Genomic DNA, 15,795 nt, shown 5'->3' with positions numbered 1-15,795 from the left:
GGGTGCCCGGGTCTATCGCGATATGGGGGTGGGAGGGAGTATTGGGGTGGGGGGGCCGGGTCTATAGCGATACGGGGATGCAGAGGGGTAGTGGGGTGGTGGGGAGGCTCGTAAGGGTTGAGGCTGTCACGATATGGGGGTGTGAAGTGATAGTGGGGTCCCGACTATCGCGATAGGGGGCGGGGGCGCTACCAGGCCCGTGGGAGACCCGGGGCCGTCGCGACAGGGCGGGGGGGAGGGGAGGAGGAGCGGCGCCGACGCGTCTCCATGGCGAAGGGGGCGGGGCCGCGCCGGGAGGCGTGGCTCCCCATTGGCGGGAGGGGCCGCAGCTGTCCTGCCCCCGGCTCGGGGGGGGGGTTGCGGCGCATGCGCCGAGCGCGCGCGGGCGGCATGGAGCTGCGCGGGGGGGCGGCGGCGGGCGCGAGGCCGACGGGTGAGGGGGGAGGGGGGTTTCTGAGGGGAACCCGGGGGGTTTCTGAGGAAAAAGTGGGAGGGTTCGGGACGGGGGGGGAGGGGGGCCGTTTTAGGGTTTTTTTTTTGAGGGGAAACTGGGGGGTCCCGACGGGTCTCTGAGGAAAATGTGGGGAGGGGTCGGGGCGGAAGGGGGCATAGGGGGTCCCAGGGGAGTTTCTGAGGGGAAGTTGGGGGTCCTGGAGGCTTTCTGAGGTAAAAGTGGTGGGTTTCGGAGCGGGAGGGAGCATAGGGGGTCCGGGGGGGTGGTTCTGAGGGGAAAGTGGAGGGTCCCGGGGGGGAAAGGGTGGTTTCGGGATGAGGGGGGTTCTGAGGGGGTTGTCGGGGCAGGGGAAAAGTCTGAGGAAGTCCTTGGGGGGGGGGTCACAAAGCAGTCAGGGTCATGGGCTGTGGGGTCTGAGAGGGACTTGGGGTCCCTGAGGGGGGCCCTAATGACCCCTGGGGACCCCCCCCAAAGACATAGGTAGGAGGAAAAAGAGACGCAAAAAGGAGAAGAAATGGAAACCAGCCCCGGGGTGAGTGGGGTCCAAGCAGTGTCACAGGGGTCCTGACTCCCCCAGAGCCCCCCAAAACCCTTTGGGGGAGGGGAGGAGTGGGGTAGACCTGGGGTGGTGGGGTGTCCCTCTTCCCTGAGGGGGGGACAAACAGAGCCCCCCCCTTCCCTAGGGGGATTCCTGGAGCAGCCCCTCCCCCACGTCAGAGCTATTTTTAACCCCGCAGTGCCCGAGGCTGTGAAGTCATTTCTATTTTGGGGGGGTGATATCCCAGCATGCCTTGTGCCTCACCCCCCCAGCTGGTTTGGGGGGCCTCTGTGGCCTCCTGACACTCTCCTGGGACCAGACCCCCCCCTTGGGACCACCCTTAAAGCTCCCCCCCTGATATGGAGGAGACCCCTGAGAGGACCAGGTATATGGTGCAGGGGCATCCCGAATGCCTGGGTCCCCCCAGGATGGGGGCATCCTGGATGCCTGGGTCCCCTGGCTCTCGGGGGTGTGGGGAGCCCAGACACCTGGGTCCCCATCCTGGCTCTTCCTCCCCCTGCCAGGACCCCCAGCCCCCCTGAGGATGCATCGCCAGAGACCCCCCCTCCCCTTCCCCCACTGCTGGGGGGACTCCTGGGCTCGGATGAGGGGGAGCAGGAAGATCCCCGTGACTACTGCAAAGGTGGGGGCAGGAGGCCCGGGTGCCTGGGTCTGCAGCGGGCAAGGTGGGGGGCAACAGATAGCACTGAGGGAGTGGGACAGGGTCCCCAGGCTGCTCGGTCCCCTGGGTAAGGGGGTATGTGGGGTGGAGCCTGAACATCTGGGTCCCCCGGGGGGCAGGGGGTGGAGTAGGGGAGTGTGCCTGGACACCCAGGTCCCTGGACTGCCCCCCGCTCTGTTGTGTCCCCCCTCTGCAGGCGGGTATTACCCTGTGAGGATCGGGGACCTCTTCAATGGGCGCTACCATGTCGTGCGCAAGCTGGGCTGGGGCCACTTCTCCACCGTCTGGCTGTGCTGGGACATCCGGTGAGTGCCCGGACACCTGGGTCCCCCCGAGAAGAAGAGAGGATCATGGGGGCACAGGCAGAAGCTGAACTCCTGGGTCCTCTCTCCCTGCAGGCAGAAGCGCTTTGTGGCGTTGAAGGTGGTGAAAAGTGCCCCTCACTACACCGAGACAGCCCTGGACGAGATCAAACTCCTCAAATGTGTGAGTTGCCGTCCAAAACCCATAGTCTCCCCCTCAAGCCTCCTTGAGACCCCCCAAAACCCATGGTCATCCCCCCGCAAATCCCACCAGGGCTCCCCCTAACCACCTTCCCCGCCCCCCAGGTCCGTGACTCGGACCCCAGCGACCCCAAGCGGGAGAACATCGTGCAGCTCATCGACGACTTCAAGATATCAGGGGTCAATGGCGTCCGTATCCTTTCCAGGGACCCAGGCGTCCAAGTTCACCCCCACCCCCAATCTGGAAACCTGAGTGCCCGGGCCTCACTCTCCCCGCACCCCCCGAGGACCCAGGCACCTGGGCCCCGCCCTGCCCCCCTCCCCAAGGACCCAGGTGTCCCAGTGCTCCTTGACTGCCCAGATGTGTGCATGGTGCTGGAGGTGCTGGGCCACCAGCTGCTGCGCTGGATCATCAAGTCCAACTACCAGGGGCTGCCCCTGCCCTGTGTCAAGAGCATCGTGCGCCAGGTGAAGGGGTGGCCCCCACATCCCCAGGGGGCCCCCAAACCCCTCGGGGTCCCCTTGCCATCCCCAGGGAGTCCCGACAACCTCTGGGGTCACCACTATCCTGCCTGAGACACCCCTATATCCCCGTGAAACCCCAAATATCCTCCTTAGAGTCCCCCAAATCCCTCCTCTGCCCCTCCACCCCCTACCAGGAGCCCCTCAAATCCCCTCTGGATCCCTCCGTATCCCCATGGAAGGCCCTGAATCCCCCCCAGACTCACTCAAAACCCTTCTGGACCCACTATATCCCCCCAAAGGGCCCCCCAGTATCCTTATGGGACTCCAAATATTCTCCCTAGAGCCCCCAAATCCTCCCTGGCTCTTCCTACATCCCCCAAGACCTCTCCCCCAAATCCCCCCTGGATACCCCATATCCTCCCTGTGGGATACCAAATACCCACCTGGGACCCCACAAGTCCTCCTTAAAGCTCCCCAAATCCCTCCCAGGTCCCCCAATATTCTCTCATGGACCTTCCATATCCCTGTGGGTTGTCAAATATCCCCCTAGTGCCCCCCAAATCCCCCCTGGACCCCCCCACCTCCCCCAGACTCCCCATTGTCCTGCCAGGAACCCCAATATCTCAGGGCACCCCTAACTCCCCCCAGACAGTCAACTCCCCATTTTTCTGCCCTTGGACCCCCTTTACCCCCACGTAGGAGGTGCTGAAGGGCATTGGGGTGCTGTAAGGCCCTCCTCCTCAGTTTCGGGGGCCCCCTCTGAGCTTGGGGGTGCCCCGCCAGGTGCTGGAGGGCCTGGACTACCTCCACAGCAAGTGCAAGATCATCCACACCGACATCAAGCCTGAGAACGTGCTGCTGCGGGTGGGGGACCCCTTCGTGCGGCGCCTGGCGGCCGAGGCGGCACACTGGGTACGGGGCGGGGGGCCCCCCCAAAGTGCAGGTAACGGTGGAGGGAGGGGCACCGGATGCCTGGGCCCTTGAGGGAGCAGGCTGAAAGGAGGCGGGGAGGGCCCGGACGCCTGGGTGCCTTGTCTGGGTGCTGCCTCATCCCTCCCTCTCTGCCCCCCGCCAGTGAGCTCCGCACCCCAGGACGGCCCTGTGAGTGTCGCAGGCGTGTGATTCCCCCCGTGTGCCCCTGCACGGCTCCTCCCACACGCGTGTGCCCCCTTGCCCGCAAGCCATGTCCCTGTGCCAGGCCCGCATGCATGCTGTGTGTCTGGTACGAGCTCCCTCGTGTGAGCCGGACCCTCGTGTGAGGCTGGGGACGGCGTGCGAGCCCCCTCGTGCAAAGCTGTGCCCCCGAGCGCATGCTGTCCCTGTGCGAGCGCCTGGCTTTGTGCCGGCTGTGTGCGAGCGGGGCTCCCCTCGTGCGAGCTGTGTGGTGCCGCAGGAGCAGCTGTCGCGGGCCCAGCGGCGCCGACAGCGGCGCCGGCAGCGTCGGCAGAGCCGCCTCCTGGCCCAGCGCCTCCGGGACCTGCAGTGCCTCGAGGAGACAGAGCTGCCCCCAGGGCCCCCCAATGGTTCTGGTTAGTCCTGGGGGGGTTCTGTGACCCACGGGGGTGGGTTTAGGGGTCCCTGGGGTGGTTTTGGGGTCCCTTGGGTGGATTTTGGGGTGGATTAAGGACTCCTTATGTGGTTTGGGGCTCTCAGGGTTGAGTTTGGGGGAGACCTGGAGAGTTTAAGGATTCCCCAGGGGGTGGTTTTAGGGATCCTGGAGGGGTTTGGGGGCCTTTGTGGCTGGTTTGGGGGTCCCAGGTAGATGGGGAGGGCCTTGGGGGTGGCTATGGGGTGTTATGGGCTTTTTTTTTGGTTCCTGGGGGTGGTTTTAGGTGTCCTGGAAGGTTTTTTTGGGGGTCTCTTGTCCTGTTTTTCAGGGTCCTACCTGGGTTGGGGTGTCCTTTGGGGTGGCTATGGGGTGTCATGGGGTGTTTTGGGGTCCGTGGGGGTGGTTATAGGGGTCCCAGGTGGTTGGGGGTGGCTAGAGGATGTTACGGGGCTTTTTGGGGTCTCTGAGAGTGGTTTTGGAGGTCTTGGAGGGATTTGGGAGCCCCTGGGGCTGGTTTTGGGTGTCCCAGACAGGGTCTGGGGGGGCTTATAGGGGTCCTGGCGGGTTATGGGGATCTCGGGTGGTTTTGGATGTCCCTGGGGCTGGTTTTGGGGGTCACTGGGGGCAGGAGGGATCCCTGGGGAATTTGACCCCCAGGAGATGGTTTTGGAGGGCTGGGGTGGTTTGGGGGTGCCTGACGACCCCCCTGCTGCAGAGGCGGACCCTGAGGTGGGGGGCAGCCCCCCCAGCGGCGCCTCCTCCTCGGGGGTGCACACGCTGCAGCCCTGCGGCTCCAGTGACGGCCTCTCTGGGGCGTCCTCCGCCTCGGGGGGGGCCCCCCCCTGTCACCCCGGCTCCCCCTCGGCCTCCGACTCCCTGCTCACCCCCACCTCGGGCTCTCTGGTGTCGGGGTGCTCTGGGGGGCCCCCCGTCCCCCTGGGTAAGAAGCAACAGGAAAAATTGGGGGTCTTTTGGGGTCTGGGGGGCACCTCAGGGTCATTAGGGGGTGCTGGAGGGCATTAAGGGGTTGCTGAAGGGAGGAATTGGGGGTTGGGGGGCCATTGGGAGGCTGGAGGGGGAACTAGGGGTCTGGTGGGGGCCCTGGGGGTCATTGGGGGGCTGGGGGGGCATTGGAGGGGTTACTGGGGGATTGGAAGGGGCCTGGGGGGCAACAGGGGCTTTTAGAGGGCAATAAGGATGTCTGGTGGGTGGGTGGGGGTCTAAGGGGCACTCTGGGGGCCTCAGTGGGGGAGAGGGGTGTTGAGGGTCGCCGGGGGGGTTGGGGGGTCCCGCAGGTCATGACGCCCCCCCCCCCCCAGGGCTGGGGGTGCCTGAGGGGCTGGTGAACCCCCTGGACCCTCGCTGCGCCCCCCGGCTCCGTGTGAAGATCGCCGACCTGGGCAATGGCTGCTGGGTGGTGAGTGGGCCACTGGGAGGGACTGGGGGGGCTGGGGGGCTGCTGGGAAGGGCTGGGGGTGACTGGGGGGGCTGCTGGGAAGGGCTGGGGGTGACTGGGAGGGACTGGGGGGCCACTGGGAGGGACTTGGGGGGCTAGGAGGGCTGGGGGTGACTAGGAGGGACTGGGGGTGCTGGAGGGCCACTGGGAGGGGCTGGGGGTGCTGGGCAGGGCTGAGAGGTAGAGGGGTCCCAGGGGTTCCTTGAGTACAATTTTGGGGTGATTTGGGGCCATTTGTGGCCCCCTGGGTGACTGGGGAGTGCCTGGGAGGCAGTTTGGGAGTGCTTTGGGGTATTTTGGGGGGGTTGCAGCCTGTTGGGGCACTGGGAGTGGTTTTGGGGTGGGTTGGGTGGGTTTTGGCCCCCCCCCTGGGTGACTGGGTGCCCCAGGGGGTGGTTTGGGGGCGATTTGGGGGGTTTTGGAGGCAGCGCTGACGGCCCCGGCAGCACCGGCACTTCACGGAGGACATCCAGACGCGGCAGTACCGGGCCCTGGAGGTGCTGCTGGGGGCCGGCTACGGGCCCCCCGCCGACATCTGGAGCACCGCCTGCATGGTAGGGCCTGCCCCACGGCATGACCCACGGCACGACCCGCGGTGCCCCAAACCCACCCCTGGCCCCCAAAACCCCTCCTCACTGTCCCCGTCCATGTCTGGAGCGCTGCCTACACGGCGGCAGTAGGGGCTGCCCCACGATCTAACCCACAGCCTGCCCCCCCGCAGCGCCCAATAACAGCCCCCCGGCACCCTGACCTCCCCTATGGTGCCCCATAACCTCCCCCCCCCCCAGGGTTTTGTAGCCCCGCCCCCTGCCCCACATCACCCCCCCCATCTTCCCCAGGCCTTCGAGCTGGCCACGGGCGACTACCTCTTTGAGCCCCACTCGGGGGAGGACTACAGCCGCGATGAAGGTAGGTGGGGCTTGTGAGGGGGTGGGGCATCAGGGCGGGGCCTGGCAGGGGGCGGGGCCCTGAGCAGTCCCCACCCCTGGCAGATCACATCGCCCACGTGATCGAGCTGCTGGGGGAGATCCCACGGCACGTGGCCCTGGGGGGGCGCTACTCCCGTGAGTTCTTCAACCGCCGAGGTGAGAGGCGGGGCTACGGAGCTGGGGGTGGGGATACAGCCCTGGGGCGGGGCTAGGTGGAGGGGCGGGGCTAAGGAGCCGAGGAAAGGCCCGAGGTGGCTGGGTGGGGTGAGGTAGGGTGGGTGGGGCTAGCTGTGGGCGGGACTGGGGCTTGTGGGTGGGGCCCGGCTAAGCCCCGCCCCTGGATGCACGCAGGGGAGCTGCGGCACATCCGGAGCCTGCGGCCCTGGGGGCTCCGGGCCGTCCTGCAGGAGAAGTACGAGTGGCCGCGGGGCGCCGCCGCCGCCTTCGCCCGCTTCCTCCGGCCGATGCTGGCCTACGAGCCCGCCCGCCGCGCCACCGCCGCCCAATGTCTGCGCCACCCCTGGCTCCGCCCCTAGCCCCACCCCCATCCCTCTGCTTGTGAATAAACGTGTGGCACTGCCCCCGTCTGCCGAGGGACCCGGGCATCCGGGCGGGCGGCGCTTTATTGGGGGGGGAACCCCGAAGCAGCAGCAAATCCAGGAGGGACCCAGGCGTCTGGCCACGCCCCCACAGCAGCGGGGCCCAGGCGTCCGGGTGGCCTAAGCACGGGGGAGGTGCGTGAGGATGCTCTGGACGGCCCCCGAGGTTGTTCCCTGGCCGCCGATGTCGGGTGTGTGTGTCTGCGGGGGGTGGAGCAACCGGCTCGGGGGTGGGGTCAGCTGAAGCCATGCCCCTCCATCAGGGAGGGGCCAGCCTCATGCAGGGGGAGGAGGTGGGGCTTACCTTGGGGTCATCCAATGAGGCGAGCACGGCCTGGCGGATGGTGGAGGCGTAGCTGTGCAGCCTGGGGGGGGGGGGGTTACAGGGAGGCCACGCCCCAGTCTTGTGGCCACGCCCCAGTCTTGTGGCCACGCCCATGTACAGCCCACCCCCTCCCTGAAGCCCTGCCCTGGGTGCTGACCCCACGCCCTCCCTCAAACCTTGCCCCACCCAGGCAGTAAGCCCCACCCCTGGGTAAGCCCTGCCCTGACATAGCTCCACCCCCAGGGCTAGGCCCCACCCCCACCCTCTCCCTGGGGTTGTAGCCCCCAGGTGCAGCCCCCCCAGGTCATGTCCCCGCCCCACGGGGTCTGGCCCCGCCCCCACCGGAGGTGGTCGAGCATCATGCAGGCGGCCAGCAGGGCGGCGGTGGGGTTGGCGATGTTGCGGTTGGCGATGCTCTTGCCCGTGTTCCTCGTTGCCTGTAGGGGTGGGACAGCGCTGGGCACCCCAGGGACCCTCAATCCCCCTGTCCCCCTCAGCAGCACCTCAGGGACCCTCAACCCCCCCATCCCCCTCAGCAGCAGCTCAGGGACCCTCAACCCCCCCCCATCCCCCTCAGCAGCACCTCAGGGACCCTCAACCCCCCCCATCCCCCTCAGCAGCACCTCAGGGACCCTCTCACCCGCCCCAATCCCTCTTAGCAGCCCCCCAGCACTTTAGGGATCCTCTAAAACCCCCAAATCCCCCTTAGCAGCACCCTGGAACCCCCCCAGCACCCTGGGGACCCTCAATCCCCCCCCAGCCCCCTAGCAACCCTCAAATCCCCCCCCCAACTCCCCCTTAGCACCCCTGCAACACTGCTGGGACCTTCTAACCACCCCCCAGCCCCTCTTAGCAGCCTCTCAGCACCCTGGGGACCCCCCCCAGCACCCACGGTCTCGAAGACGGCGTAGTCATGGCCGTAGTTGGCGCCAGGCACCAGGCCAGGGCCGCCCACCAGCCCGGCGCAGACGTTGTTCACAATGTTGCCGTAGAGGTTGGGCATCACCATCACGTCGAACTGTTGCGGCCGTGACACCAGCTGGGGGGGCGGGAGAGTGCTCTGGGGGGACTGGGAGCACTGGGGGTATGGGGAGGGGTCCTGGGGGGGCACTGGGGAGGACTGGGAGCCCAGGGAGGGAAGCAGGAGTTGGGAGCTGGAGTATCCCGGACGCCTGGGTGCCCCCGGCCGCCGGGGCCCCACCTGCATGGTGGTGTTGTCAACGATCATGCTGCGGAAGTCGATCTCGGGGTACTCGGCAGCCACTTCCTGGCAGCACTGCAGGAACAGTCCGTCCCCCAGCTTCCTGTGGGGGGGGGGGGTTAGCACCGGGGCCCAGGTATCCAGACACCCTTCCCCCTGCCCAGGGACCTGGGCATCCCCTGCCCCGGGGAGGACCCAGGCATCCGGGCACCCCCCCCACAAACACTCTCCCAGGGGCCAGGGTTCCCCCATTCCGCACCCTGGAGAGACCCAGGCATCTGGGGACCCACGTGTTTGTCCCCCCCAGGGGACCCAGGCATCCCCCTAGGGACCCAGGTGTCTCCCATCCCCCCTGAGGGGCCCAGGCATTTGGGCACACCCATTCACCTCCCTGGGGACCCAGGTGTCACCCCTCCCCCCTGCTAGGGACCCAGGGGTCCAGGCACCTCCCCCCCCCGCCCCCCTTGCGCAGCGGGGCCCCGGCATCCGGGCGCACATGATGTTGGCCTTGTGGACAGCGGTGACGCGGCGGCGGGCAGCAGCACGGGCCAGGCGGAAGGCGTAGTGGGCGATGCGGCGGGACCGGCCCGCCGTGATGATCTTCAGGCTCTCCACCACCCCCGCCACGCTCTGCGGGGACCCGTGGGCACGAGACGGGGCGGGGGAACACGGGATGGACACGGGGGGGGGCAGGGACAGGCGGGAGAGAGGGGGCAGCGTTAGCACAGGGCAGGGAGACTGCAGGTGGCACCTGGGGGCGGGCCAGGCCCGAGGGGGTGGGGCCACACTTGGGGGGCGTGACTAAGCCCTGGAGGTGGGGTGAGGGAGGTTCCCCCAGGGAAGAGCAGCGAGCCAGGCCAGGAGTCAACTGGGAATGGGGGGCGTGGCCGGGTCGGGGGGCGTGGCCACCCATGGGGGCATGGCCAGGGAGGTCACCCAGGCAATAACAGTGAGTTCGGCTGGGAAACAGCCGTTTTGGAAGGGGTGGGAGGTGGGTCAGGGGCGTGGCCAGACACGGGGGGCGTGGCCAGACACGGGGGGCGTGGCCAGACACGGGGGGCGTGGCCCACCTCGTGCTCCAGGCTGCTGTACTCGCCCTCCGTGTTCTCGCGCACGATGAGGATGTCGATGTCGCGGTGGCGGGTCTCCACCCCGGGCAGGCTCCGGCAGTGGATCACGTTGGCGTAGAGGTCCAGGCTGGTCCTGCCCCCCTCCCCGGCCGTGCCCAGTCAGGCTCCACCCCCTCTGCCCCAGCCTGTCAGGCTCCGCCCCCTCCCCTTGCACATCCCACAGCTCCCAGTTTGCTCTAGCCTGGCTCCCATCATCTCCCGGGATGCGCTGTAGCTGCTGGTCACCACTAAGGCTTCCCAGTTGCCCCTTGTCAGCTCCCAGTTCACCCCTGCCAGGGTCTTCCACACCTCCCAGTTCCCCCTCCCACCCAGGCCCCCTCCAGAGCTCCCAGTTCCCCTTCCTAGCACCTCCAGTTCCCCACACGCACCCAGGAACCATCAAGAGCGCCCAGTCCCCAGCCCTCAAATTGCCCCCAGGTTCCCTTGGTACCCCAATCCTCCCAGTACCCCCAGTTCCCCCCACCCCAGCCCCTCTGTGGCTCCCAGTTGCCCCCCTCCCAGTCCCGCTCTCACCGGATGAGGTTGTTGCGCGACTTGTGGCTGGGCGGGAGGTTGTGGTTAGTCTCAATGTTCCCTGGGAAGGGAAAAAGCAGGGTCAAAGGGGGGGGTCCCCTTTTTTTTTGGGGGGGGGGGGAATCTCCAGTTTTGGCGGGGTCCCATCCCTGTGCTCACCCTTGAGGGCAACACCGTTGCGGCGGATGGCCATGATGGCATTGTGCACGTCGTCCTCGGGCGCCTCGGCGCTCACCCGCACCTCCTCGAAGTCCACGGGCACGCAGGCATGCCTAGGGGCGGGAAAGGGAAAGCTCGGACGCCTGGGTCCCCCTCGCTGCACCCACCTGGACGCCTGGGCCCCCTCCCCTAGCAGGGGAGGGAGGGGCACCCACCTGAAGACCTCCTTCACGTGCATCATGAGCTCGGGGCCGATGCCGTCGCCGGGGATCAGCGTCACCGTGTGGCGGCCCCCGTACTTGGCAGGGGGTGGCTGCGGGGAGAGGCCAAGGTGAGGACCCAGGTGTCTGGGTCCCACTCTGATTCCCCCCCCCCAGCTTTCCTCCCCCCCACCCCGGAGAGCCCAGCCCCACCCCCTTCCCCACAGGATTTTGGCCCCCCCCACCCCACCCCAGGGCCCCCCGCATTTGGCCATACTCACGATGCTGGGCTGCTGCGGGGGCGGGCGGCCGCGGTGCGGGGGAGAAACGGGGGGGGCGGTTAGTCATGGTGGTGGCAAAGGAGGTGGGGGACAGGGAAGGGGCCCTCCCAGAACCCACCCCCAGCCCTCCAAAATCTGGACAGCAGGAACAATATAAGCCATCCTAGCATGGAGACCAACCCCCCAAGTATTCGAGTATGTCCCGTCAGGAGACTACTGGGGGGAATGGGGGGGTGGGGGGCTCCAATCCCCCCCCCCAGTATTGCTCAATCACAAATGAGGCTCCCCAAAATAGGGTGACTGGTCCCCTCCCAGCCCTGAATATCCTCCAGCCCCAATGAAGAGGCCGAAGGGGGTCCAAACCACCCCCTCAGCCCCCCCCTAAAAGGGGACACAAGAGGGGGTTGGGGACCCCCGTTCCCCCCTACTCTGGGGGGGGGTCACCCCATCGCCCCTCTCCTCCCTCCTCCAGGTGCTAGAGGACCCCAGGACATTTGAGGGGGGGGGGGAAACCAACTCCCCCCCTCCACCAAAATGGGGGGACTTACAGTCGGAAGGTGCCGCCGCTCAGCATCGTGGGAAAGCCAGGCCTGTGGGAGAGAAGGGAATGGTCAGAGCCGGACGCCTGGGTCCCTCAGGGCAACGAGGTGGGGGGGGGGAGGAGCCTGGGTCCCTAAAGGGGTGGGGTGGGGTCAGGGGGGGGGTCACCCAGACACCTGAGTCCCCAAAGGGGGGGGCTTGGTCTCCCCCCACCCCAATTTGGTCTACTCTGGTGCCCCAGAGGATTCTGGGATTGAGTAGCCCCCCCCCCCCCAAAAACCTTGTCTCCCCCTCCTCGGGAAGGGGAGGGTGAGACCCTGAATCCTGCCTGTCAATCAAAAGGCCGGGGGGGTGGGGGGCTGCAGAGATGACAGCAGCACAGACCAATCACAGCCATAGACTCGGCCTGGTCTCCGCCCCCACTGGGAGCGCCAACCAATCAGAGCTGCCAACTGCAGCTACCACCGCCTAGCGAGAGTGGGGGCTAGAGAAGCAAGCCACGCCCCTCCCGCCCTGCCCCCCAATCAGCGCAGGGCTCTGGCACACAGGCCCGCCTCCCCCAGAAATATCAGCCAATATCAGCAAGAAAGCCCTGCCCTGTCCCGCCCAGTCTACGGTGTTCAGCCAATCACCGTTCGCAAGGTCGGGTGGCTCCACCCCGCTGGCCAAACATTGCCCGAGCTACCTCAGCGCTCGTCCCGCCCAGGCGCGGCGCCTCTTCCAATCAGAACACGGCGCCACGCCTTCGCCCCACCCACCCGCCGCCGCGCCGGCCAATCAAAAAGCAGCATTCCCCCCCACCGGGGCCCGGCCGCCGGGGCCTGTCGGTGCCCGGTAAGGGCGGGGAGCCTCGCGCAGGCCCAGCCCCGGCCCCGCCGCTCACCGGGCGCGGCGCCAGCACGGCCGGTCTCCACAGCGGCCGCGTTGCCTTCAGCGCTGCTGCCATGGCTGCTCCGAGATGGCTGCCGCGCAGATCTCGCGAGCCTTCAGCGCCGCCAGCCCGGCTTGAAGGGGATCCACGAGATCTCGCGAGATTTCGGCCCTCTTCCTGGTGCCTTTCCTCGTGACGTCAGCGGCGCCACAGAAGTCGCGGCGGCCATTTTGTGCCTCGGAGGTGCGGCGGCCGCGCATGCGCAGGGCGGCGCCGCGCGACCGTCGCCCCAGGGGGCGCACGGGAAAGGCGGCGCCCTCCGACATTTTGTCCCGGGGAACATTGTGGCGGGAGCCGGGCCGGCACCGCGCATGCGCAGAGCCTCTCCGCTCCAGCGACGGCGCTTCAGCCACCTGCTTGGGGACTGGAAAAAAAACGCAAACGGGTGAAAATGATCCACAATGTCTCCCAACGCGGTTGCCATTGGAACGTCACAGCGTGCCTCGAGGAGGGCGTTGCGCGCATGCGCCGCGGTGCGGCCGCGCCCTTTCTAGCGCCCTTACGCGGTAGATAAGTCGCGGCGGCCATTTTGTTGGGCTCGACGCCCCAAGGCGCACGCGCGCCGCTAGGCCACACCCCCCCGGCTCTCCGCCGCTAGGCCACGTTGCGAGGGAGGAGGGCGCCCGCAAGGTGGATCCCCGCTTCTGATTGGGCACGGGGAGCGCGGCGGTCCGCGTCCCCCCCCCCGCGGCCGCAGAGGCTGATTGGCCGCGGAGCGGGGCCGCGCGGCGCTGATTGGCCACGAGGCGGGGCGTTTACGGCGGGGGCGCGCTGTAGCCGGTAGAATCATGGCGGCTTTGGGGCTGCTGGTGGGGTTGTTGGTGGCATCGCTCGGCGCGGCGGGTACGAGCTTCCCGGACGCCGGAGCCCCTTGGGGGCGGGATGAGGGAGGCGGTTCCCGGACGCCGGGGCCCCTTGGAGGCGGAGTGGGAGGGGGGAGGGGCGAAGTGGGGGCACCCGGACTCCTGGGTCCCCTGGGGGGGCGGGTGTCTGTGAGGGGACCCTGGGCGCCTGGGTCCCTTGGGGCAGTGAGGCTGGGGGAGGGGCTGAGGTGGCTTCTCGGGCGCCTGGGTCCCCTCAGGGCAGTGGGTTGGGGGGTTCCCAGACACCTGGGTCCACTGGGAATGGGAGGGGGGAATCTGTAGGGCCTGAGGGGGTCCTAGGACGCCTTGGTCCCCCGGGGGATGTGGGGTGTCCCTAGATGATTGGGGACAGGGCACTGCGTGGGGGGTTGGGAGGTCCGCAGATGCCTGGGTCCCCCGAGGGGTCCCTGGACGCCTGGGTCCTCATGGTGGGGGGCTGCGGCCGCAGGCGAGCCCTGCCCCGAGCCCACCATCGTGCCCTCGTACTACACCACGTCGGACGCCGTCATCTCCTCCGAGAGCGTCTTCGTGGTGGAGATCTCACTGGCCTGCAAGAACGGTGCCCAGGTGAGCCGGACGCTTGGGCTCCCAGGAGCGAGGGGACGGGGGGATACCAGGACGCCTGGGTCCCTCTTCCGCAAGGAGGAGGACGCTCACAGCTGCCGTCTCCCTGCAGAACGTGGCTCTCTACGCCGACGTCAATGGGAAGCAGTTCCCCGTCACCCGGGGCCAGGACGTGGGGCGCTACCAGGTGAGCCACCTGGGTCCCCACCTCCCCACAGCCCGGATGCCTGGGTCCCCTCTCTGGGGGGGTGACGCGGATCAGCGCCCGGACACCTGGGTCCCTTCCTTGCAGGTGTCCTGGAGCCTGGAGCATCGCAACGCCCAGTCGGGCACCTACGAGGTGAAGTTCTTCGATGAGGAGTCATACAGCGCCTTGCGCAAGGTGGGCCAGCCCGGACGCCTGGGTCCCTTTTGTGAAGGAGGGGTAGGACCTGGGCGCCTGGGTCCCCAAGGGCCTCCCCAGCCCAGTTTTGAACCTTTCTCCCACTTTTTCCTGCTCTTTAGGCTCAGCGCAATAACGAGGACGTGTCCCGCATCAGGCCCCTCTTCACAGTCAATGTGGACCATCGGGTGAGGGGGCGTTAGGGGGCCCAGAGGGGGTTTGGGGGACCCCTGGAGGTCTCAGGGCCTGGGGGGGGGCTCCAATTTTAGGGGTTAGGGGGTTTGGGGAGCTCTTGGAAGGGATTGGGGGGCTCCTGGGGAGGTCTCAGGGTCTGGGGGGGTTGGGACTCCAGATTGGGGGATTTGGGGGGTCTTGAGGGGTCTGACTGCCCCCCCAGGGGGGACGGCAGATTTGGGGGCTCTGGGGCAATTTGGGAGACCCCTGAGGGGGTCTCTGGTCTGGGGGGGGTTGAGGGCTTTCTGGGGAGTTTGAGAGTGTTTTAAGATCTCTGTTTAGGGCTTTTTAGGGAGATTGTGAGGTGCCGGTTTGGGGGGGGATCCCAGTTTTGGGGTATGGGGTGGGTGTGGGGGGGAATTAGGGGGACTGAGGGACTCACTGGGAGCATGGGGGGACTCTCTAGGTGGGGGAGACTGGGATTTGGGGGGAAACTGGACATATTTGGGAGTTGGAGAGGACCTTAGAGAATCTGGGGGTGTTCTGGATAATGTTTTGGGGGCGTTTGGGGCTTTTTTCTGTCTCAGTGGCAGATTTTGGGCTGCTTTGGAGGTCTTGGGAGGATTTAGGGGTGTCCCCGGGGTTTTAGGATGTCCCTAGACTCCTGGGGAGGGTCCCCATATCTCAAGGTGGGGCCGGGGGACCTGGAGTCTCGAGGGGGGCCTTGGGGCATAAAGGGTATTTTGGGGTGCTGGGGGGTTATAGAGGTTTTCAGGTGCCCCTGTGACACACCCCCCCACACTCGGTGCAGGGTGCCTGGAACGGGCCCTGGGTGTCGACGGAGGTGGTGGCGGCTGCCGTTGGCCTTGTGGTTTATTACCTTGCCTTCAGCACCAAGAGCAGCATCCAGGCCTAGGGGCCCCCTGAAACTGCTACTGCCCTGCTGGGACAGCAAGGGGACTCCTGAAACTGGCACCTGGTCAGGGGCCCCCTGAAACTACCACCTTCATGCCAGGGGCAGCGAGGAGCTCCCTGAAACCATCACCCCCTGGAGGGGGACATTATTGGGAGTTCCTTAAATGGGGACGTTTTGGGGCTGGAGACCCCAAAATGGGGGTGTCCCTACAGTCAGGTATTGGAGGGGTCCCCAAAGCCCAATTTGAGGGTCCCAAAGGGCCCCCCAAATCTCTCCCCTCCTCCCTGCACCCCCTTATACCCCAATAAAGCTCTTGGGGACCCTGATTTGGCTCTATCCGTGTGTATTTTTGGTGGGGAGGAGGGGGAACAGACCCAGGCCTCCGGGCCCCTCCCTGCCCCCCAGTGACATCATAGCTGGCCCCAGACAGGGCTGACATCA

At 67.1% G+C, this 15,795-nt stretch overlaps 3 protein-coding genes across 10 annotated transcripts; 2 read left to right on the top strand and 1 right to left on the bottom strand.

Moving 5' to 3' along the window:
* The first annotated feature begins 365 nt into the window (after positions 1-365).
* On the top strand, positions 366-7,155 carry SRPK3 (SRSF protein kinase 3). Of its 5 annotated transcripts, none has more exons than XM_068924157.1 (16): positions 366-433; positions 929-986; positions 1,517-1,635; positions 1,871-1,979; positions 2,073-2,160; positions 2,283-2,370; positions 2,539-2,645; positions 3,426-3,585; positions 3,718-3,743; positions 4,036-4,171; positions 4,907-5,131; positions 5,511-5,608; positions 6,094-6,201; positions 6,487-6,556; positions 6,640-6,732; positions 6,928-7,155. In XM_068924157.1, exons 1-16 carry the CDS (start codon positions 367-369, stop codon positions 7,110-7,112), a joined length of 1,737 nt encoding a protein of 578 aa, XP_068780258.1. In that variant the 5' UTR covers position 366; the 3' UTR covers positions 7,113-7,155. The 5 variants fall into 5 exon arrangements, with proteins under 5 accessions (XP_068780258.1, XP_068780259.1, XP_068780260.1 ...); XM_068924158.1 differs by having other exon boundaries at positions 382-433; positions 935-986; XM_068924159.1 differs by lacking the exon at positions 3,718-3,743 and having other exon boundaries at positions 383-433; positions 3,426-3,554.
* IDH3G (isocitrate dehydrogenase (NAD(+)) 3 non-catalytic subunit gamma) lies at positions 7,148-12,651 on the bottom strand. 4 transcript variants are annotated; one of them, XM_068924162.1, is made up of 12 exons: positions 12,408-12,651; positions 11,515-11,574; positions 10,719-10,816; positions 10,504-10,616; positions 10,345-10,405; positions 9,772-9,904; positions 9,198-9,331; positions 8,702-8,804; positions 8,393-8,539; positions 7,843-7,937; positions 7,480-7,540; positions 7,148-7,376 (listed from the first exon to the last, which is right to left on the bottom strand). In XM_068924162.1, exons 1-12 carry the CDS (start codon positions 12,468-12,470, stop codon positions 7,296-7,298), a joined length of 1,149 nt encoding a protein of 382 aa, XP_068780263.1. In that variant the 5' UTR covers positions 12,471-12,651; the 3' UTR covers positions 7,148-7,295. The 4 variants fall into 4 exon arrangements, with proteins under 4 accessions (XP_068780263.1, XP_068780264.1, XP_068780266.1 ...); XM_068924163.1 differs by having other exon boundaries at positions 11,533-11,574; positions 12,408-12,645; XM_068924165.1 differs by lacking the exon at positions 8,393-8,539.
* Positions 12,652-12,681: 30 nt separating this feature from the next.
* Positions 12,682-15,680, top strand: SSR4 (signal sequence receptor subunit 4). Its single transcript, XM_068924167.1, has 6 exons — positions 12,682-13,298; positions 13,767-13,885; positions 13,995-14,069; positions 14,175-14,264; positions 14,387-14,452; positions 15,250-15,680. Exons 1-6 carry the CDS (start codon positions 13,244-13,246, stop codon positions 15,352-15,354), a joined length of 510 nt encoding a protein of 169 aa, XP_068780268.1. The 5' UTR covers positions 12,682-13,243; the 3' UTR covers positions 15,355-15,680.
* Positions 15,681-15,795: the final 115 nt, after the last annotated feature.

Source organism: Struthio camelus, chromosome 38, assembly GCF_040807025.1.
Source record: "Struthio camelus isolate bStrCam1 chromosome 38, bStrCam1.hap1, whole genome shotgun sequence".
Taxonomy (NCBI): domain Eukaryota; kingdom Metazoa; phylum Chordata; class Aves; order Struthioniformes; family Struthionidae; genus Struthio; species Struthio camelus.
This window is presented reverse-complemented; position numbering and strand designations above follow the sequence as displayed.

Excerpts from the sequence above, each read along its gene's own strand:
- SSR4 (XM_068924167.1), top strand. The coding sequence starts at position 13,244 with ATGGCGGCTTTGGGGCTGCTGGTGGGGTTGTTGGTGGCATCGCTCGGC. Across the intron at positions 13,299-13,766 it reads GGCATCGCTCGGCGCGGCGG|GCGAGCCCTGCCCCGAGCCC; the intron begins GTACGAGCTTCC and ends CTGCGGCCGCAG. Across the intron at positions 14,070-14,174 it reads AGGACGTGGGGCGCTACCAG|GTGTCCTGGAGCCTGGAGCA; the intron begins GTGAGCCACCTG and ends CCTTCCTTGCAG.
- SRPK3 (XM_068924157.1), top strand. The coding sequence starts at position 367 with ATGCGCCGAGCGCGCGCGGGCGGCATGGAGCTGCGCGGGGGGGCGGCG. Across the intron at positions 2,371-2,538 it reads ATCAGGGGTCAATGGCGTCC|ATGTGTGCATGGTGCTGGAG; the intron begins GTATCCTTTCCA and ends TTGACTGCCCAG. Across the intron at positions 5,609-6,093 it reads TGGGCAATGGCTGCTGGGTG|CACCGGCACTTCACGGAGGA; the intron begins GTGAGTGGGCCA and ends CGGCCCCGGCAG.
- IDH3G (XM_068924162.1), bottom strand. The coding sequence starts at position 12,470 with ATGGCAGCAGCGCTGAAGGCAACGCGGCCGCTGTGGAGACCGGCCGTG. Across the intron at positions 10,817-11,514 it reads CTGTAAGTCCCCCCATTTTG|CCACCCCCTGCCAAGTACGG; the intron begins GTGGAGGGGGGG and ends CTCTCCCCGCAG. Across the intron at positions 7,541-7,842 it reads ATGATGCTCGACCACCTCCG|GCTGCACAGCTACGCCTCCA; the intron begins GTGGGGGCGGGG and ends CCCCCCCCCCAG.